This window comes from Physella acuta, unplaced genomic scaffold (assembly GCF_028476545.2).
Source record: "Physella acuta isolate Inbredline_101_S28 unplaced genomic scaffold, ASM2847654v3 ptg000873l, whole genome shotgun sequence".
NCBI lineage: Eukaryota > Metazoa > Mollusca > Gastropoda > Physidae > Physella > Physella acuta.
Genome location: NW_026732390.1, coordinates 51,021 through 73,041, shown reverse-complemented (window position 1 = coordinate 73,041; position 22,021 = coordinate 51,021). Strand labels below are relative to the sequence as shown.

The following is a 22,021-nucleotide window of genomic DNA, read 5'->3' as shown; positions in this document are numbered from 1 at the left end:
GGGTTAAGATTTGTGTTATGAGATGATTGGGTAGTTGCAACTGTCACCCAATCCACCACTCCTGTCACTCACACACGATCATCCTAAATATTGTATACACCTACGTCATGTTTGATTCGTGAATTGTTTGTTGAACGGGACAAATAGTGGGGAGGGGGGTGTTTTTTGTTGTTTTTATTTATTTTTATTTTTTTAAATTATTTTTTTTTTTTTTGTTGAAGATTGTCGCAATATTCCTACGTAATCTCATAAATTGTTATCTATAAACGGTCCCATACAATAAAGAGCGTTTAATTCCTTCTGTTTTTTTATTTTTATTTCTTACATTTTCACGATTTTGACTTCAGCAGAGATGCCGACTCCTTGAACTAAACAGATGTTTAACAGTTTTCTTACCGAGACTCCATTCATGTTTTTTTTTATTTAATTTTTTTTAAATACTGAACTCTTATTTCCTCGAGTTAAAAAAATTGAAATATTTTTTAGACCGAGCCTCCTTTCTTTTTTTTAATGGTCTCGCACTCTTTGGTGACGTAATCGCCGGTCTCGTCTGACGTAATCCGGCTGTTGTCCGCCTTCTCGTCGAACTTGGCCGGACACAAATATCCGTCCGGACAGTTACACAGGAACTGTACCTGTAGGAGGAAGGAGGCTGTGTTTAGGCGTCATTAGCACACGGCGTCACATTTTTTTAACCACCGTTACACATCGTCCCATGTCGCCACATGACGTCACACATCGTCACTTCATGTCCTACCGTTACTTGGGTCGGTCCTAATGTCCTACTTCCTGTCCTACCGTTACTTGAGTATGTCCTAATGTCCTGCCGCTACTTGAGTCTGTCCTAATGTCCTACCGTTACTTGAGTCTGCCCTAATGTCCTACTTATGTCCTAACGTTACTTGGGTCTGTCCACATGTCCTACTACATGTCCTACCGTTTCTTGAGTCTATCCTAATGTCCTACTTATGTCCTACCGTTACTTGAGCCTGTCCTAATGTCCTAATTATGTCCTACCGTTACTTGAGTCTGTCCTAATGTCCTACTTATGTCCTAACGTTACTTGGGTATGTCCTAATGTCCTACCTCATGTCCTACCGTTACTTGAGTCTGTTCTATTGTCCTACTAATGTCCTACCGTTACTTGAGTCTGTCCTAATGTCCTACCGCTACTTGAGTCTGTCCTAATGTCCTACCGTTACTTGAGTCTGTCCTAATGTCCTACTTCATGTCCTAACGTTACTTGGGTATGTCCTAATGTCCTACCTCATGTCCTACCGTTACTTGAGTCTGTTTTATTGTCCTACTAATGTCCTACCGTTACTTGAGTCTGTCCTAATGTCCTACCGCTACTTGAGTCTGTCCTAATGTCCTACCGTTACTTGAGTCTGTCCTAATGTCCTACTTCATGTCCTAACGTTACTTGGGTATGTCCTAATGTCCTACCTCATGTCCTACCGTTACTTGAGTCTGTTCTATTGTCCTACTAATGTCCTACCGTTACTTGAGTCTGTCCTAATGTCCTACCGCTACTTGAGTCTGTCGTAATGTCCTACCGTTACTTGAGTCTGTCCTAATGTCCTAATGTCCACTACCCACCTCCAGAACCTTGTCCGTGTACTTGCGTGTGTCCACGTAGATCTTGGCACAAACACTTTTGTCGTTCAGTGTTTGACTGGGGTCACGGCATTCATCCTGTGGGTAGAGAACAGGGGTGGTTAGGGGTAGGTGTAGGGGTAGGTGTAGGGGGAGGCAGAAGGGGAAGGGGAGGTAGGGGTAGGGGTAGAGGTAGGGGTATGGGTAGGGGTAGGGGTAGGGGTGGGGGGTAGGGGGTAGAGGTGGGCGTAGTGTAGGGGTAGGGTAGGGGTAGGGGTAGGGGGTAGGGGGTAGGGGTAGGGGGTAGGTGTAGGGGTAGGGGTAGGGGTACAGGTAGGGGTAGGGGTAGGGGGTAGGGGTAGGGGGTAGGGGTAGGGGTATGGTTGGGACAGGGGTAGGAGTAGGGGGTAGGTGTAGGTAGGGGTAGATTTAGGGTAGAGGTAGAGGTAGGGGTAGGGGGTAGGGGTAGGGGTAGGGGTAGGGGTATGGTTGGGACAGGGGTAGGGGTAGGGGGTAGGTGTAGGTAGGGGTAGATTTAGGGGTAGGTGTAGGTGTAGGTGTAGGGGGTAGGGGTAGTGGTAGAGGTAGTGGTAGGGGTAGGGGTAGGGGGAGAGTAGGGGTAGAGGTAAAGGTAGAGGTAGAGGTAGAGGTAGAGGTAGAGTTAGGGGTAGGGGTAGGGGTAGGGTTAGGGGCAGGTCGGGGTAGAGTTAGGGGTAGGGGTAGGGATAGGGGTAGGGGTAGAGGCAGGGGTAGGGGTAGGGGTAGGGGTAGAGGTAAGGGTTGGGACCAAGGTAGTGGCAGGGATAGGGTTAGGTTTGTGACAGGATAAGGGTTATAGGAGTAGGGTTAGGGTTAGAATATAGAGTTTTATAATGAAGGGTTGTTCAAAGTATTGTCACTTGTTTGGTAAGTTTAGATGAATCATTTAGATAAGCGAGTAACGGTGGTATGAAATATCGGTTCTTGAAGTTTAAAGGGTCGTATGTTTTATTTAGCTGTTGTCGTGTAGTTGAAGGTCTAGTAGAATCTGATTGGTAGTAGAGAAATGAGAAAGTAGGTGATGAAGTATCGCTGCTCTGGAGTCCGGGAGTATCGAGCCCTGTGGTATTAAGGTATCGAAATGTGTTGACTGTTATAGTGTAATAGTAGGTCTAGTTAAATCTGTTGATTAGGAGTATCGTTTGTCGAGCTTGGTAAAGTTAAATGAGTTGGTGTCGTAGTTCTGGAGCATCGAAGTTGGATATGTGTTGTAAATGTAGTAGCGTTTGAGTATATCGAGTAGTCGAGTTTATCGTAAGTTAGATGATTTCAATTCAGAACGGAACACAATACAAAGAAAGGTAGGCTTCCTCTTAAGGTGAATAATTTTTAGGAATCCACATTACCACTCTTAAAGTATTAATATATAATATTATATAGGCTGGAATTTATAACTAAACATAAACTTCGTTTTTTTTTTCAAAAAATTGGCGTAGCCAGGATCGCCTCATGGGGGGTTCAAATTTTATATTTTTATTATATATATATATATATATATATATATATATATATATATATATATATATATATATATATATATATATACATATATATATATATATATATATATATATATATATATATATATATATATATATATATATATATATATATATATATATATATACTAGTTGTATATCATTGCTTCGCGATGATGTAAAATAAATTGAAAGTAGTACTCTGAAGAAATAAGAAAAAACACATAATGTAGGCAGACAAAACAAAACAATGTATCACTCTAAACACAAAAAATATACACAAAATACAACCAAAAACAATGAACGCAACACAATTATTTTTTTTCATCCTTGTAAAAAAAAAATTTACATAATGATTCCTTGAATATCAATTAAGACAAACGAACTAGGGAAATAATCACTCTCTTAATATAAATATGTGTACTTCTACAAATTCAATTGTAAATGTCAAAACAGATCAATAATTACTTTAGTATGTAATATAGTAGATAACACTATTCCTTTTTACAACAATATGTTGTCTACATTCAGAATTAAATATATTTTCATCATAAACGTTAAAAAATTACAGCATGATGTAAGTTTTTGAAATCAGATAACGCTTTTTTATTTAATACAAAAACTATAACTAATAAGCGGAACATTCCGATTAATAGCCTATTATAACTAATATACTGGTCTTGCAGTTACAATCATTCAATTTTTTATTAGCTACTGTTTTTTGTGTTCTTTAAAATTAATTTTTAACATAATGAGAATGTATGGGTTAGGTCAGGGGTCGGCAACCTTTTGAAGTGGAAGAGCCAAAAGTTACAATTTTCAAAATTTCCCTGGTTTTAAAGAGCCACTAACATTTTTTTTATTTCAAATATTTTATTTTTTTATAAAGATTATTAGTATTTGTTCAAGGAGCCGGAGAGCCGCATCTTGATATCAAAAGAGCCGCATGCGGCTCGCGAGCCGCAGGTTGCCGACCCCTGGGTTAGGTCATTGTATTGATCACATACCTTTTACTGGTAATTTCAAAAACAATATTTACACAGTTTTACCTGTTTCAAAAGCTACGATTCTGGCGGCGTTTTCCCAAATGTACTTAACAGATCAGTTCGGGGTGGGTTGGGTGGGGGGGGGGGAGAGAGAGGGGTTCAACTTTATTCACCACTGTCCGGTCACTTTAGGTCAATTATCCAACCCAGTGTATACCTATGTGTGAAATTGATGTCGCTCTACACAATTAAGACCTGTCCCGTTTTAGGTGGTGAAGTGGGAGGGGGAGGGGGTGCGGAGAAACCAACTCAGAGTGAACATAGCGTCAGTTTTTAGATAACTGTTCTAAACATACATATACTATTATACATATATACTGATTCAGAAATAGATTAAAATAAGTAACAGTGGTATTATGACAGTAAAAAAAATATAACAGAGTGGTCCATGAGGGGGGTTGTAACCCCTCCCCATAACCACCACCACCCTCCTGCCTACGCCATTGTTTTTTAATATGTAAACAATACTTATAGCAATATCGTAATGCAGGGGTCGGCAACCTTTTGGGAAGGAAGAGCCAAAAAATACAATTTACAAAATTTCTTAGTTTTAAAGAGCCACTAACATTTTTATTTCAATATTATGATATTTGATTAGTATTATAAATACATACACACCCAAATACATACATATATATATATATATATATATATATATATATATATATATATATATATATATATATATATATATATATATATATATATATATATATATATATATATATATATTGCTTTTTGATAATGCAAAAGTGTGACGTCGCACCATCTGAACCCCCCACCCCCTCATCACACACCGTCACAAAATTAAGGACCCCCCCCCCCCCCCCCCCCCCGCTCCCCCCTACGAGTTAGACGTCATTTATTGACGACCCCTTAGCTCGTTTAGTTTCTTTGTGCTATATACCATGTAGTTGACTGTTTCAATTTCAGGTGAACAAGTTAATAGGAAGTATATTGAAATAGGGAGTAACTAAACATTTTAATAGAATAGCGAGTGTTTATTGTTTATATTTATTATTATACGTTCAACACAAAGTGTAGCAAAATAAAAAAAACTGAGTTTTAAATATAATATATAAAAAGTCATTAATATTTGTGCATGGAGCTGAAGAGCCGCATCTTGACATCAAGGGAGCCGCATGAGGCACCCGAGCCGCAGGTTACCGACCCCTATCTAAATGCCTTTCGGTATTTTATTTTTCTTTAAAGGTGTCCCTTTATAGATAACTCCGAAACATCTCGTGAGCACAATTGATTGCGTATAATTAAAATTTAATAGAAGTATGTTGTCATAATGCTACTATTTTTATACTTTCAAACAACACCTACAGTTAAGTAGTCACTTGGTAAAATATACTGTTTTGCCAAAGCTACATAAATAATTTTTAAAAATTACTTACGATAATTATGTAATGAAATTTAAAACTTTTTATTGTGTTTTTTCAAGTACGTTTTATTTACACTTGGTTAATTTGCTACTTTTGTGAAAGTTATTTCCCTTGCATAAAATTTTTGGATTTGGATTTCCAAATGGGAGATAATGCGTTGCTTAAATTTACGTTCATTTTGAATTCCTGAACCTTAGGTTGGCCGCTTACTTATAAATATAACTCTAGCCTATCATTTGCTATATTAAAAAAATATAGAGCAGAAGTTCTAAGTAAAATAGTTTGGTAGGTTTCAGTGGCGTAGCTACTGTAAAGTTAGCGTAAGTAAGGCATAGGGGCCCAAGGAAAATAGTGGACCTTAATCCTCTTTAAAAAAAATTAAAATGTTTACATTGAAACTTATATTTTTTCATTAAAAATAATTTTAAAAAGAAAATTTAAATCCCGTTTCTTTTTTATATTAGAAATAGAAATATTAGAAATAATTAAAAGGCCCCCAAAAAAAGGCCCCCAGTTTCTTACTGTACAGGCAGTGGTATTTAATGGTGAGTGGGGGGGGGGTCGTACAGTACCCATCCGTATTGATAACATTGTCGTACAAGTTATTGGGAGAATAAACCTATAAATAAAGTTGTACCTTGAATCTTTGTGTAAATTAACACGCTTCGCTACAAACCTCAATTGACTGGGAAATTCTCTACCCCGTCCCAAAAAAAAACTTGCAACCCCCACCCCCCCCCCCCCCCCACCCCCACACACACACACACAAACCTGTCTGCCCTCCCGAAATTCATTTCATCCATGATTACTGATTTTGTGTGTGTCTGTCTGCCTGTCCTTTATGCAATAATACACTAATCATCCACATCGCCATGGAACATTGGAAAGTCTTTTAGAATACTCCAGATAATCTCAACTGACCGTGAAATGCCCTACCCCACCTCCACACATGAGGTGCTGGGCCTTCCCCCCCCCCCCCCCTCGAAGAGAAGCCAAAAAGAAACTCTGCCTCCTGTAGCGTTTTCTGCCAATAAATATTTTTTTAATTTCTTTTCTGAGGGCAGCGCCCTGGCAGTAAGGTGGTTCGGTTTACCACCCAGAGCTTCCCAACAGGTTTCTTAGTACCTGGAGATCAGCTGATTGGGCGTCCTCCACAAGGGGTCAGGGCTACTGCTAGATTCAACTGTCAGACTGCATAAGCACTGTGTTCAACCTGAGGACTACGGCGCATATACTTGTTTTAATGAGCGCCATGCCCTAAAGAAATGGAGGACTACTATAATCGATGATAAAATAAAATAAAGGGTGTCCTACAGCGCCTCAGCAGTAGTATACAGCTGGGCGCACCGTGTTTCTCCATTTTTATGATGGTATGAAAAAAATTGTAGATCTGCCATTATGGTCAGTAACTTGGCCAGCTAAAGTGGACCTCAAGGTAAATATTAATTATTTTGCAAACTTAAAAGAAAGAGAAAAAAAAACAAATCTTTATATATATGTGACCTTCCCCGAGTCTATCCTGCCCGACAACGCCAATTGTAACGAGTTGAACCACTCATGCTACACAACATCGACTACAGTAGAAAGACTCGAAGATGCAGGTTCGCTATTGATCCTTTTATTACATGAATCAAGAAATGCTTCAATATAACACAATGAATCAACAGGAATGTTTCACAATAATAGTCTGAATCAACTGACCCCTAACAGTCCTCACTAGGCTTCATATAACTGAATCCACATGTCTATTGTCCTTCTTAACACAATATAACCAACTTGATATGTCACACAGACTGACTGATCTAAAGCGAGCGATGAAGAGGGAAGAGCGATCGAAAAGGGGAGAGAGCTCCGCTGTCCCCTCCTATTTATCCCTTGTATTCGTACTCGTCCTTGTACTTGTATTCCTCCGTAATCGATACTTGTACTCGATGTCTCCGACCACTAGTTGCGCAGTTCTAACGTACAGTCCGTGTCATAAACATCTGCATCCTATCAATCAAAGTTGACAGGCCGTCTGAATCCCCTCGAACCGTTTCCCAAAATAGCACGCGTTGGCTTTGAGATTGTTATCAGTCCGATCCAATAAGCCACCTGCTATCGGTTGCATCAGACTGTAATACTGCGTCTCGGCTTATCGTTCGTTATCAGATTTGTAACTAGTAGCTAGGCCTACCCTAGTTACATATATATATATATATATATATATATATATATATATATATATATATATATATATATATATATATATATATATATATATATATATATATATATATATATATATATATATATATATATATATATATATATATATATATATATATATATATATCGAAGTGCAACATTTAAAAATTTGTGTTTGGTGTGTGGCGTCACTAGGTTCGGTATCACCCTGTGCGTTTAGTGAGTGTCACCCTACCCCCACCCCCCTCCAACAATTTTGCATTTCCGGCGGAGTGTCACCCCTTCTGCCTAATATTTTATTACTTTAACTGGATAAAACATAGTCTTAACAGTAAATTTTATGAGTTTTCGTAATGGTGTCACGCCTAAACGGTGTCAACTGCACCCCCCTACCTTGTTAAGCTACTGTGTTTTGGTTACTTAAATGTTGCAGGCTTACAGAGTTTCTTCCACCCCCCGAAAAAAGCACCCCCTACCTTGTTAAATTAAGCTACTGTGTTTTAGTTACTTAAATGTTACAAGCTTAAAGAGTTTCTTCCATCCCCCGAAAAAAGTCTCTTCCCCCCAGAAGGGATGCTTGGAAGAAACATGGATCCTCATACCTAGCATGTTTTCATGACCACCTTCTTGAATTAACTGGTGCGAGTACTTGCCTTTTCACAATGGTAGAAATATTTCCACGACTGCCCCTCCCTCTTCCACCCCATGATTTTGAACGTGACGTCATTCTCGCATACGCAGCGGGGGTTGCTGACAAAAGGCTCCCACTTGTTGACGTCCGTCTCCACGATGGCCGCCATCTCCCCGGGCCGGCAGATGTTCTTGTCCTGGAACACTCGCGTACAGAACCTGTACTGGACGCTCCAGTGGGCTGAGGGGGTGGGGCGTGGGAGGGTGGGGTGGGGAGTGGAAGAGGAGGGGAGGAGAGTAGTTAAACAGATTATAATAGATTATAATAGATTATAATAGCAAAAATGTGCTTAATTTCAACAGGACCGTAATCAATAAATCCACCCACCCCGCTATCCACCCACCCACCATACCATCCACCCACCCACCCTACCATCCACCCACCCTACCATTCACCCACCCTACCATCCACCCACCCAACCATCCACCCACCCAACTATCCACCCACCCTACCATTCACCCACCCAACCATCCACCCACCCTACCATTCACCCACCCTACCATCCACCCACCCTACCATCCACCCACCCTACCATTCACCCACCCTACCATCCACCCACCCTACCATCCACCCACCCTACCATCCACCCACCCTACCATCCACCCACCCTACCATCCACCCACCCTACCATCCAGCCACCCTACCATCCACCCACCCTACCATCCAGCCACCCTACCATCCACCCACCCTACCATCCACCCATCCTACCATCCACCCACCCTACCATCCACCCACCCTACCATCCACCCATCCTACCATCCACTCTACGATCCATCCACCCACTCTGCAATCCACCCACCCTACCATCCAGCCACACTACCATCCACCCACCCTACCCTCCACCCACCCTACCATCCACCCACCCTACCATCCACCCACCCTACCATCCACCCACCCTACCATCCAACCACCCTACATCCACCCACCCTACCATCCACCCACCCTACCATCCACCCACCCTACCATCCACCCACCCTACCATCCACTCACCCTACCATCCACCCACCCTACCATTCACCCAATAGTTCTTCTATCTAAAACGTTCCTTTACTTTGTGTCAATACAATATGAAAGAACACACATTTGTAAGCAGAGTTCAGAGTGTAAATTAACCTTTCATGCCTGTGATTACAATGCCAGTAAAAAAAACACCAACATCATATCTCCCCATTTACAAAGTTTCGTATGTATTTCAATAATCTATCTAATCTATTAACTAACGAATTATTAAATAACTACACGCAGGCTATGTATTTTTTGATATCTAAACAAGGGAACCAAAAGCACGTTTTGATTCCTAACAATAATGAAGTTTAAAATCCCTATGCGGCACCCTACTATATGTAACCAAAACCCTTTTTTTTCTCTCTCTCATCTGCTATGCATTCAGCACAACGGAAATTGTGATTAAAACATCCAATTCAAACTTCAACATCCGAGTGCTTTCCCCTTTTATTCACTCACGATTTTCCCCGGACAAATTGTTGTATGTCTATCTCGCTGAAAGCCGTTTTCGTTAAAAAGACGAAACGCGATCGCTTCCCTTTGGCCTGCGACGCGTTTTGTTTTGTGTTGTTTTTATTGATTTTACCATCGGGCAAGTCTCACGTCTGAAATGGACGGCGATCTCGGAAAAATCTGACCTGTTTTGTTGCATTATAGAAGGCTGGTTTAATTTGGTACACCACAGTACGATGGCTGACACGGGCAAGCTAAACGGATAAGGGATAAATTAAAAATAATAAGAAGTGTAGCTGGTTTTGTACTTTCTCGTATATACGAAGTATAGAGAAAGTCTTGTAATCGTGCAAAAAAAATCGAGATTTGTAAAAATCTCGACGTTCTACGCCCCCCTGAGTCGGAAAAAAATAGTTTTGCAATCTTGTCCGAATGTCTCTGTGTGTGTGTGTATGTGTGTGTGTGTGTGTGTTTGTGTAAACACGATAACTTGAGTACCGTTACAGCTAGTAGTAATTTTCACTGTTTCCGATTTCTCAAAAAACGCATGTGAATTTATAAAGTACTAATAATATTCCGCACTATTATACACATCTTTATTCGGCGTTCGCTTGGGGGCAATTCTTTTTTCTATGCGATGCTATTCTATTTTAAAAAGTTTAATTATTTAAAATGGATTAAAAATCATAACTATATCCCGAGTTCCCATCCCCTGTTGTTTTATATAAGAATATTCGAGAAAGTTTAAAGGAGGTAACTCCCGGGCATGTATGGGGTTAAAGTGGCATATGCCTTCAGATGACAACACGTTGATAAAGTGGCATATGCCTTCATATATCAACGTGTGGTTAAAGTAACATATGCCTTCAGATGGCAACATGTTGTTAACGTAGCAGCTAAGCCTTCAGAAAGCAGCATACGCGTAAAGTTGATTACGCCTTCATGTGAAAACATTTACAAATAAACGGATTATAGAAAAAAGAATGATCAAATAGATTGAGATTAAACAATTTACCAGACAAATGACATGAAACGCGTCAATGCAAATGATTTAAAAGCTTTGGGGCGGCTACTATTCCCTGGTGTGGTGTGGTGTGTGTGTGTGTGTGTGAGAGTGTGTGTGTGTGTGAGTGTGAGTGTGTGTGTAAGTGAGTGTGTGTGTGAGAGAGAGTGTGTGCGTGCGTGCGTTCGTGTGCGAGGACGGGATGGAATGTGGTGTGAAAGGTTGGGGGAGGAGGGTTAGTGCATGTTAAGGTTAGTGCTGGTGCGAGTGTGTGTAACAATCTAGAGCCGGTGTTTAGTCATTTGTGCTAGGGTCCCGTTTCTTTAGCGAGAAAATAATGGCGGCACTTAGCGTTTGTTGTTAGTTTACAATCAAAATGGCGGCCCCTTGCGTTTATTACTAACCTGCAGCTAACAACAAAAAAAAAGTTTTAAAAAAATAATGTCATCTCTGTTTTTAAATTTAAAATTAAAATTGATTTTTATCTCAAGCCGTCCCTTTACAAAAAAAAATGTACAAAGGGAGAAAACTATTGTCCTGAATTATATAGAGTTGCGTCCCCTATTTAGTGTTGTTTTTAAAAAAATCGATGAAACAGAATCCATTGCGTGATTAACGCGCACATTTGATGCTGTTTGAAATTAATCACTGCAAGCCCCCCCCCCTCCTGTATTATTTCTTCACCACCGCATCCCCCCTCCCCCCCCCCCCCTTATTTCTATCTCTCACCGAGTCTTGTCCCTTGTTTTACTAGACTTTAAAACCAGTCCTTGGTTTATTTTTATTCCATTCTGCAGGTTCGGCGCTAGATTAGTGGGAGCGGAATGTTGTGGAAGCGATTATCGCACTGTGTTCCATTCTTGTGTGAAAACAGTTACACAATGGAAACCTTGACTAAACAGTTTGACACGAAAGTAAAAATTTTAAAAATTATAGAAATTTTTCAGGTTATTAAATCATAACATAACAATAAAAAAAATATTTTATTTAAAAAAAAAGACCACACGAATCAGAGATGATTAAAAATCTTTCAAAGATCTGTCGAACGAAAAAATAACAATGACATTAAAGCAAAATATAAAAATAAAAAATAAAAAGATTTTTTAAAAATATTTTTAAAATATTATTTTTTTTTAATATTTAAAAATTATTTTTTTAAATCTTTTTTAAAATAAATAAATACAATAAAATTAAAAAACAATAGGAACCATGACTATTGAACAAAACAAATTTGGATGACCCAAATCGTAATGAAAGCGGAACATGTTTACTAAAAAACTACTCCTTATACAATGGACCATTTTTTTACCCGGGCAAAATAGACTGGCTTTGATCAATGTTATCTAATGTCGTCAAACCCAAGAAAAAAATAACATTCAATAAATTAGCATTCAACAAATAGACAATCAAGTAGGCTAGTCTTAAAAAGGTTACAAAATAGTCTTATATTGAAACACCCCTATCTTTATGGACTAGTCCGCATACAATCTTTCTTTCATACTTTAGGCTCCGAGGGAATGGGGGAGGGGGGGGGGCGAGACTTAAATGACTAAATTTTCCGAGGGGAGGGGGTGAGAGAGAACATAGGTTAAAGTATATAAATTCTATTTCCCCGAAGAGATGCCTGAAAGAAACAAATTTGACCTTATTCGAACATAAACTCAACAGTACTTGAATTGTGTCTGAGTTGGATTTGATCTCGGTCGATTAGGGTGGGTTACGACCGGAGCAAGAGAGAAAAACTAAAGTCTGATTCTCGGCTCACCTCGCTCGTAGTGCTGCCACGTCAGGCTCTGGTCCCCGTGGGTCTCGTCCCAGGTCTTGCTACACGCCAACCCGTCCCGACATATGCAGTTGTCTCCTGTAAGGGAGGGGTGGGTGGGGGAAGGGTGAGGTGAAATGTAATGGGTGTGGTTTTAAGGTTGGTGTAGTTTTTGTTGATGTAGGGTGTAGTGGTTGTGGTGTTACTGGGGTGGTGGCGTTGGTTGTGGTAGTAGTGGTGGTGGTGTTAATTAAAAGTTGTGATGTTGGCGTTTGTGGTGTTGATTGCAGTTATGGTGGTGGTGTGGTGATGATAGTGATTGTGATAGTAGGGGTGATGGTTGTGTTGTTGATGATGGTGATGTTGTTGTTGTTGGTGTTGGAATGGATGGTGGTGGTGGTGATAATGGTCATTTTAGTGGCGTAGCGGTAATGGTGTTGGTCGTGATGGTGGTGGTGTTGTTGATGGTGGTAATGGTGGTGGTGGTGGTGTTGATGGTGGTGGTAATGTGGTGGTGGTGATAGTAGTGATGGCGGTGGTGTAGGTGTTAGTGTTGATGGTGATGGTGATGGTGATGATGTTGTTGGTCGTGGTTTTAACATCTTTAATCAATAAAAACTGACATCTTCAACCAACAGTGCCACCCACCAACAATGACACCTATAACCAACACATAAAACTGGCACCTAGACATTGAATAAAAACCAAAACAAACACAACCCAAAATCAATGATGAAATCAATCGTCAGGCTGTTCATGTACCCGGGATACATTGGAGACGACAGGAAATATTTTGGCAGCCTCTCATCTTTATTACAGAACTACACGTATCTCTACCATGCAGGGGAAACGTAGTCAATACAACTTGATAGGATTGTTGCTGTCTTGTGCCAGATTTTTGTGGTGCTTTGTTACGTAAGGTTGGCAGTGTTGACAGTTGTGTCAGTTGGTAGTTTGGTCAATTGGTAGTGTGGTAAGTTGGTAGTGTGGTAAGTTGGTAGTGTGGTCAGTGTTTTTAGTGTTTTTAGTATGGTAAGTTGATAGTGTGGTCAGTTGATGGTATGGTCAGTTGGTAGTGTTGTTAGTTTTACCAATGTTATACTAGAGACACAGCACACTAAAAAACAACGACGACTTTTTAAAATTATTTTACCATAGTATCATATTCTCAAAAAAGCATGTTCATTTCTTGGTGTGTCACACCTAAGTACAGTGTGTGTGTGTGTGTGTGAGTGTGAGTGTGTGTATGTGTAAGTGTGTATGTGTGTGTGTGTGTGTGTGTGTGTTTGCGTGTCATATGTGACTTGCATGAGTTTTACCTTCGTCCACCGTGGTCCCGTCCCTGTACCTCATCAGTGTTGTACACACATGTTGACCGCCACAATCACGGACTGCCTAATGACAAAAAAAATAAATGGACATACAATAAATGGCTTGGTTGATAACGCTAGCCACTTCAGCCATGGGTAAGGTTAGGGTAAAATGGTTTGAGGTGAAATGTATATTTCAATTACACTAGCAATGTATGTCAACTAGTGCAGAATAAATACGTGCAAGTGAAACCGCTATTCATCAACCCGCTGCAAGACACCCATAAAGTATTCCATTCGATTTTCTCTATTTCGAGAATAGATAGGACGAAAATACAATGTACCGAAATCTCCGAGGTATAGCCTAATAAGTTAGAAAGAGTAACCCGCCTTTCCTGGCTAGAGAGTATCGCTCAGTCTGGGCAAACGAGTATCGATTTGATTAAAAACTCAGAACTGGCGTCGAGCAGTCATAGCTAAGGGAAGGGCAGAGCGCTCTCGTTTAGTTCCGCTGCTGTCCGACGAATTATCTTTCGCACATTAGTTAGGGATTGTGGGAAGTCAGATTCGGCATGATTATTTCATGGCTATGGGAGGTGTAGGATTGCGATATGGAACGAGGCAAGTCGGGATTCGATGTGGCGATATGGAGATTTGTGCTGTGGTCCCATCGGATGAAAATTTGGAAATGTAATTAGTATCCTGGAAACGGGATATTAAAAAGACATTGCTGTTAGAGCATCTTCCAGCCATCTCTCCGTGGGGAAGGGGGTAGGAGAAGGGGGGGTCAAAATACGTCAGCCGCCCACGCCCCCTTTCCCCCCCCCCCCCTTTACCAACGCCCCGTGGTGAAATATTTAAAAAAAAACAGTTACACATCCACGTACTTTGTCTGTGGAACCTTATAACAACCTTCATACCCATAATACTTATCGTCGTCGTTATCATTGTCGTCGTCAGTATCATCATAGTTAACACCAAATCGTTATCGCTAACACGACCAAAACATAATCATCATTATAATCCTCACTACCATAATCGTTTTTATCATTGTCAATACCAACAGTATCTGCATCGTCCCCTAACCAATACTCCAGCATTCCTCAGAATCTACCATAATGCTTATAGTTACAACCATAACCCTTATAGGTCTAAAATTTAGAATCTAAAAGAAGGCGTAAGGCTGGGCGAGAGGCTAAGTAACTTATGCCATGTACGCACCTTGTATGTGTGCCTATGTGTCATGTATGTGTACATGCCGATTACCTACTGCCAACATTATGTCACGTGGTGCTAGAGAGGGTTAGAGGTCACCTACAATGTAAACATGAAGGTCAAGTTCGCTTTCTGACTAGGTGGTCCATTGAAAAGGTGAAGTAAAATTGATCTTTTACTCTGACTAACGAGGGTATAGTGTGGAGAGCACTATCCCCTGTGAGTGTACGGTCCACGCTTGGGTTCCGGTACCTATTAGAGCTGGGTAGGCTCAGGAATCTTCTCTGAGTTAGCAATTGAATGTTCTATTGCTCGTACGTTGATACGGTATATTTTGTCTGAGATATTTTGCCTGAAATATTCTGTCTAAGATATTTTGTCTGAGATATTTTGTCTGAGATATTTAGACTGAAACATCTTGTCTGAAATATTTTGCATGAGATATTTTGTCAGAAATATTTTATCTGATATATTATGTTTAAGATCTTTTTTCTGAGATATTTTTTCTGAGGTATTTTTTCTTTTGACTGAGATATTTAGTCTGAGATATTTGTCTGAGATATTTTGTCTGAAATATTTTGTCTGAGATACTCTGTTTGAGATCTTTTTTCTGTGATATTTTTTTCTGAATTATTGTTTCTAATGTCTTTTGTCTGAGCTATTTAGTCTGAGATATTTAGTCTTAGATGCTTCCTTCATAAAGTTTGTTTCGTATAAAATGTGTGGCAGATATTAGTCCTAGTTTTGAAAACATGTGTTTGAATTCAGCCAATTCTTCACTACTTCTTCTCATTCGTTTTAGTTTCATATTTCCTAACAACGTGCTAGGCGCCATTTGGCCCGACCACACCATTCCCTTACCATTTCGTTATATCTTATTTGACTAAAGTACTTCTGTATTAAACGGTATGTATGCGCTAGCTTTCAAGCAGTGTTTCTTCCAGACTTTTTTCTCCGTGGGAGCACTTGAAATTTTCGGGGGGGGGGGGGGGGGGGCGGTAGACTTTCTTCGGGGGGGAGGGGCGGACACTGTTAAAAGTATATTTCTTCTATATAAATTATATACATTTTATTTCGTTCGGGGGGGGGGTAGAATTTTTTCGGAGGGGGGGGCCCGAAGAGATGCCTGGAAGAAACTCTGCTTTCTAGCTGGACACCAAGGCACGAAGATTTCTCTAGTTTGTCTAAAACAAAACTACATTGACAGACACAGTTATCCCCCTGTTTTCATCCTACAGTTGTCCCCCTTGTTTTCATCCTACAGTCGCCCCCCCCCCCCCATGTTTCCATCCTGCAGTTACCCCCCCCCCCCCCCTGTTTTCATCCTACAGTCGCCCCCCCCCCCCCTTTTTTTTCTTCTTCCTACAGTTGTCCCCCTTGTTTTCATCCTACAGTCCTAACCTCCCTCCAGGAAATGTCTGCTTGGTTCTATTCTGGAGCTCCACATGACGAACTGCTGCACGTAATTAGATTTACAGGACCCGGGGTAATGCTCTAGAGGGAACTTTTCGGGTTGTGTGTGGCTAGGTCGTGTGTGGCTAGGTCGTGTGTGGCTATGTCGTGTGTGGCTAGGTCGTGTGTGGCTAGGTTGTGTGGGGCTAGGTTGTGTGGGCCTAGGTTGTGTGGGGCTAGGTCGTGTGGGGCTAGGTTGTGTGGCTAGGTCGTGTGGGGCTAGTTCGTGTGGCTAGGTTGTGTGTGGCTAGGTTGTGTGTGGCTAGGTCGTGTGTGGCTAGGTCGTGTGGGGCTATGTCGTGTGGGGCTAGGTCGTGTGTGGCTAGATCGTGTGGCTAGGTCGTGTGTGGCTAGGTCGTGTGGCTAGGTCGTGTGTGGCTAGGTGGTGTGTGGTTAGGTCGTGTGGCTAGGTTGTGTGTGGCTAGGTCGTGTGTGGCTAGGTCGTGTGTGGCTATGTCGTGTGGGGCTAGGTCGTGTGTGGCTAGATCGTGTGGCTAGGTCGTGTGTGGCTAGGTTGTGTGGGGCTAGGTCGTGAGGGGCAAGGTCGTGTGGCTAGGTTGTGTGGGGGGCTAGGTCGTGGGGCTAGGTCGTGTGGCTAGGTCGTGTGGCTAGGTCGTGTGGGGCTAGGTCGTGTGGGGATATGTCGTGTGGGGCTAGGTGGTGTGGCTAGGTTGTGTGGGGCTAGGTTGTGTGGGGCTAGGTCTGTTAGCTAGGTTGTGTGGGGCTATGTCGTGTGGGGCTAGGTCGTGTGGCTAGGTCGTGTGGCTAGGTCGTGTGTGGCTAGGTCGTGTGGGGCTAGGTTGTGTGGGGCTAGGTTGTGTGGGGCTAGGTTGTGTGGGGCTATGTCGTGTGTGGCTAGGTCGTGTGGCTAGGTCGTGTGGCTAGGTCGTGTGTGGCTAGGTTGTGTGGGGCTAGGTTGTGTGGGGCTAGGTTGTGTGGGGCTAGGTCGTGTGGGGCTAGGTCGTGTGGGGCTAGGTCGTGTGGGGCTAGGTTGTGTGGGGCTATGTCGTGTGGCTAGGTCGTGTGGGGCTAGGTTGTGTGGGGCTAGGTCGTTTGTCTAGGTTGTGTGGGGCTAGGTCGTGTGGGGCTATGTAATGTGGGGGCTAGGTCGTGTGGGGCTAGGTGGTGTGGGGCTAGGTTGTGTGGGGCTAGGTTGTGTGGGGCTAGGTCGTGGTTAAAAGAGGGAATAATTGGGAATGTTTTGAAGGAGCAGTCGGTATAATCAACAAATATATTTAGGGGGAGGTGTTGGTATAATCAATAAGTATTTTTAAGGGAGGTGTTTGTAGATAAAAGAAAGAAGCGGGGTAGGGGAGGCTATAACTAATCTGGGTATGGAGGCTGTAAGTAATGGTAGGTAGAAGGGAATCGTAAATAAAAGTGTGTATGGGGAGAAACAAAAAATCAACAACAAACAGAAAGGGGTGTGAATAGTAGTATGCAGATGGGGGGGGGGGCTCAATAACAGGATGTATAGGAGAGGGCATTCAATTAGAGTTAGTTGGGGTCAGTGTTTCTTCCAGACTGTTTTCTCCGGGGAGGGGGGGGGGGGACACTTGATATTTTCGGGGGGCGGACTAAATTTTCCGGGGGTGGGGGGCGAACACTGGTAAATGTATATATTTGCTATATAAATTCCATTTTGTTCGGGGAGGCGGTAGACTTTGGAAAATAAATCTTGAATTTTTAAGCTCAAAAGCCAACCAACACTAACTCATGAGAAATGTGTCGTTTTTTTCCAGACATTTTTCTCCAGAGGGGGGGGGGTGTCTTGATAATTTCAGTGGATGGAGGGGGGGGGGGGGGGGGGGCGAACAACATTTTCCGGGTAAGGGAACGGACACTGGTAAAATTAAATGTTTTCTATATAAATTTCATTTCGTTCGGAACGGGGAGTGGGTGGGAGGCGTTAGACCTTCTTTGGGGAGGGGGGGCGGAGTCCCACCCGAAGAGATGCCTGGAAGAAACTCTTATGTAGGCCTAGTTATCAGATAAGATTACGGGTATAGGCTACACTGGTTTAGGTTAAGAAATAAACAATGTTTATGACAGAATCAACGACGTGTGACTTACCTGGGATTCACCGGAACTTGCTATATCCAGCATGGCTAACAGGACTGCGCATGTCAGGACAAATATCCCATCCATGATGGCTGTGTGAGTTAAAATTTCCGGCAACAAACTTTCGTTGTTAATCGGTCAAATTAGTTTCCAATTATGTCTGTTGACAGTGTTGTATCAGATAATGTTTATCTGTCCTTCTTAAATTCAATTAAAGATGTTTCAGCCACTAGCAAACTAGCAGCGTTCGTGTTAGTTTAAACAGTTGGTCTAGAATTAAAATAGAATTTGCATTGTATTGAAAAGTGTATTTAATTAAATGTTTGCTACGTACGCCTTGTAAAACGTGTCCTTTTGAATGTGTTTTATTGAATGTGTCCTATAGAAAGTATCCAGTATAGTGTGTCCTGTCAGAATGTTTCCGAACGTGTAATTGTAAAATGTGTCCTAAAATATGCTCTAAAGAATGTCCTAAAATATGCTCTAAAGAATGTGTCCTCAAATATGCTCTAAATAATGTGTTCTAAAATATGCTCTAAAGAATTCTCTAAAATATGCTCTAAAGAATGTGTTCTAAAATATGCTCTAAAGAATGTCCTAAAATATGCTCTAAAGAATGTGTTCTAAAATATGCTCTAAAGAATGTCCTAAGATATGCTCTAACGAATGTCCTAAGATATGCTCTAAACAATGTCGTAAAATATGCTCTAAAGAATGTGTTCTAAAATATGCTCTAAAGAATGTTCTAAAATATGCTCTAAAGAATATCATAAAATATGCTCTAAAGAATGTGTTCTAAAATATGTTCTAAAGAATGTCCTAAGATATGCTCGAAAGAATGTCCTAAAATATGCTCTAAAGAATGTGTTCTAAAATATGCTCTAAAGAGTGCGTCGTAAAATATGCTCTAAGGAATGCCCTAAGATATGCTCTAAAGAATGTCCTAAAATATGCTCTAAAGAATGTCCTAAAATATGCTCTAAAGAATGTGTCCTAAAATATGCTCTAAAGAATGTGTTCTAAAATATGCTCTAAAGAATGTGTTCTAAAATATGCTCAAAAGAATGTCCTAAGATATGCTCTAAAGAATGTCCTAAAATATGCTCTAAAAAATGTCCTAAAATATGCTCTAAAGAATGTGTCCCAAAATATGCTCTAAAAATGTGTTCTAAAATATGCTCTAAATAAATGTGTTCTAAAATATTTTCTAAAGGTTATGTCCTATAACAGTAACTACAGAATGTAAAAACTGTAACACCCTAGTTCACATTGACGAATTTTGTCGTATCTTATTAACTACAAAACCTCTATCTAATACCGGCCGTAATGCAGGTAGGCCTACATGAGAACTTCGTTTTACACTCACACAGTCGTACAACCAACAGTAAGGACAAACTCAGTCCGCATCAATCGAAGTTACTGACTGTGGAATTCTCGAGAACTTCTAAGGGATAGATATCTAGATATTTAACACCCAGTTTATCTTCGGTGGAACTATCTATAATTTCTTTTGGGTACCGATATCTAGAATTTCTTTTAGGCACCGATATTTAGAATTTCATTTAGGCACCGATACCTACATAACAGCTAGTCTATTTTCGGTAGAAACCTCGAGAATTTCTTAGGCACCGATATCTATATAACTCCCAGTCTATTTTCGGTGGAACTCTCGAGAAGTTTCACTGTGCGTGTAAAGATCCCAATAAAAATGAAAACTGTAACTTGCAACTCATTAATAATAAATGTCAATTAGCTCCTTAAAAAGTTTAATTATTTTTCTGCAGTTATTTTAGCGAGTAATATAATCGTGAAAATCAAATTGCGTTATTGCAACACGACCTAGGTTATATATTACTTAACTAAACAAAATTTAAATATTAACAAAATAAGTTATAAATAATATAACATTAACGCAACTTGAATTTCACGAAAATTAAATAGGCTCTATTAATTAAAATTAGTTTAAAATGAGCAGTCATATAGTGTCGGTTGAAGTGAACCTATGTGAATTTCTGTATTACAATTTCGTAATTGTAGTATTACATACACACAAAACTACTGTTATAATTTTAAATCAATGTCGTTCATATGTAGGTCTCATACCTTCAGGGTATTTGATTAAACGTGATTCACGCTAAACTCTAGTAGGAGTAGCAGGTGTATGGACACCTACAACGTATTCATTCACCTATAACTTATCCATATAACTACAACTTATCCATATTCTAGAATGTATCCATACACCTACAACTTATACATACACTTACAAATTATTCATAAACCTATAACTTATCCATGTTCCTACAGCTTATCAATACACCTACAATTTATCCATAAACCTACAACTTATCCATACACCTTTCCCTTATCCATGCAACTACAACGTATCCATACACCAACATCTTATCCATACAACTGCAACTTGTTCATACACCTACAACAGTAGCGTAGCCAGGATCGTCTCATGTGGGGGGGAGGGGTTCAAATTGTTTACCCGGGGACAAACTTTCGATTTGCACACCCCCCTCAAACTTTCGATTTACACCCCCCTCATACTTTATATATATATATATATATATATATATATATATATATATATATATATATATATATACCGAGGGGACTATGGGGGGGGGGGGGGTTATGACCCCCTCTAACCCCCCCCCCCCACCCCTGCCTACGCCACTGACCTACAACTTATCCATGCAACTTATCCATACATCTACAAATTATCTACACACAACACGTCAACATAACATACAACACATAAGCACATGACTAGCAACCAGCAGAAATCCCAAACGCATCGAGTCCTTCAGAAAGCACCAAGTCCTATAGTACGCACCAATTCCTATAGAACGCACCAATTCATTAAAAACGCACCCAGACCTAAAGAACGCACCAAGTCCTATAGAACGCACCAGCAGTAAACACACACGCCGAAGACCTTCTTCCCGGAGAAAAAAAAAAGTGCTCAAAATTGGCAAGTGAGGGCTTCAGAATGCGGCTGGACTCTTCGATTCTTTTCAAAGTGTTGCTACGGAAACCCGCCCCAGCCTTGTCGAAGGCTTCAAGTCGGGTCGATATTTGTCCAATAGCTGGCCGCGCTAAATAGCATTGGGAGGCTCGGGCGATTTAAAATTTGAAGATTTGATGGTTTTCACGTGTAAAGGGTTGTTTGGTGCGAGGTGATGGGTGGGTAAGAGCAGGTATTAGTGGCGTAGGCTGGATTGGGGGGGGGGGGGGGGGGAGTGTGACTGCAACTAAAATATGACTGGGGAAAAAATAAACAGGGAGTGGTCTCCCCTAAATTCTCTCTACTATTCTTATAT

The 22,021-nt window shown here is 40.9% G+C and overlaps 1 protein-coding gene across 3 annotated transcripts; it reads right to left on the bottom strand.

Moving 5' to 3' along the window:
• Window positions 1-265: 265 nt before the first annotated feature.
• LOC131952434 (U-scoloptoxin(11)-Sm7a) lies at window positions 266-21,639 on the bottom strand. 3 transcript variants are annotated; one of them, XM_059315072.1, is made up of 7 exons: window positions 21,573-21,639; window positions 18,702-18,959; window positions 13,971-14,046; window positions 12,655-12,750; window positions 8,391-8,608; window positions 1,600-1,695; window positions 266-635 (listed from the first exon to the last, which is right to left on the bottom strand). In XM_059315072.1, exons 2-7 carry the CDS (start codon window positions 18,774-18,776, stop codon window positions 483-485), a joined length of 714 nt encoding a protein of 237 aa, XP_059171055.1. In that variant the 5' UTR covers window positions 18,777-18,959; window positions 21,573-21,639; the 3' UTR covers window positions 266-482. The 3 variants fall into 3 exon arrangements, with proteins under 3 accessions (XP_059171055.1, XP_059171054.1, XP_059171056.1); XM_059315071.1 differs by having other exon boundaries at window positions 21,535-21,630; XM_059315073.1 differs by lacking the exon at window positions 21,573-21,639 and adding an exon at window positions 21,476-21,561.
• Between the last annotated feature and the right edge of the window lie 382 nt (window positions 21,640-22,021).

Excerpts from the sequence above, each read along its gene's own strand:
- LOC131952434 (XM_059315072.1), bottom strand. The coding sequence starts at position 18,776 with ATGGATGGGATATTTGTCCTGACATGCGCAGTCCTGTTAGCCATGCTG. Across the intron at positions 14,047-18,701 it reads CAAGTTCCGGTGAATCCCAG|GCAGTCCGTGATTGTGGCGG; the intron begins GTAAGTCACACG and ends TTTTGTCATTAG. Across the intron at positions 636-1,599 it reads ACACGGACAAGGTTCTGGAG|GTACAGTTCCTGTGTAACTG; the intron begins GTGGGTAGTGGA and ends TTCCTCCTACAG.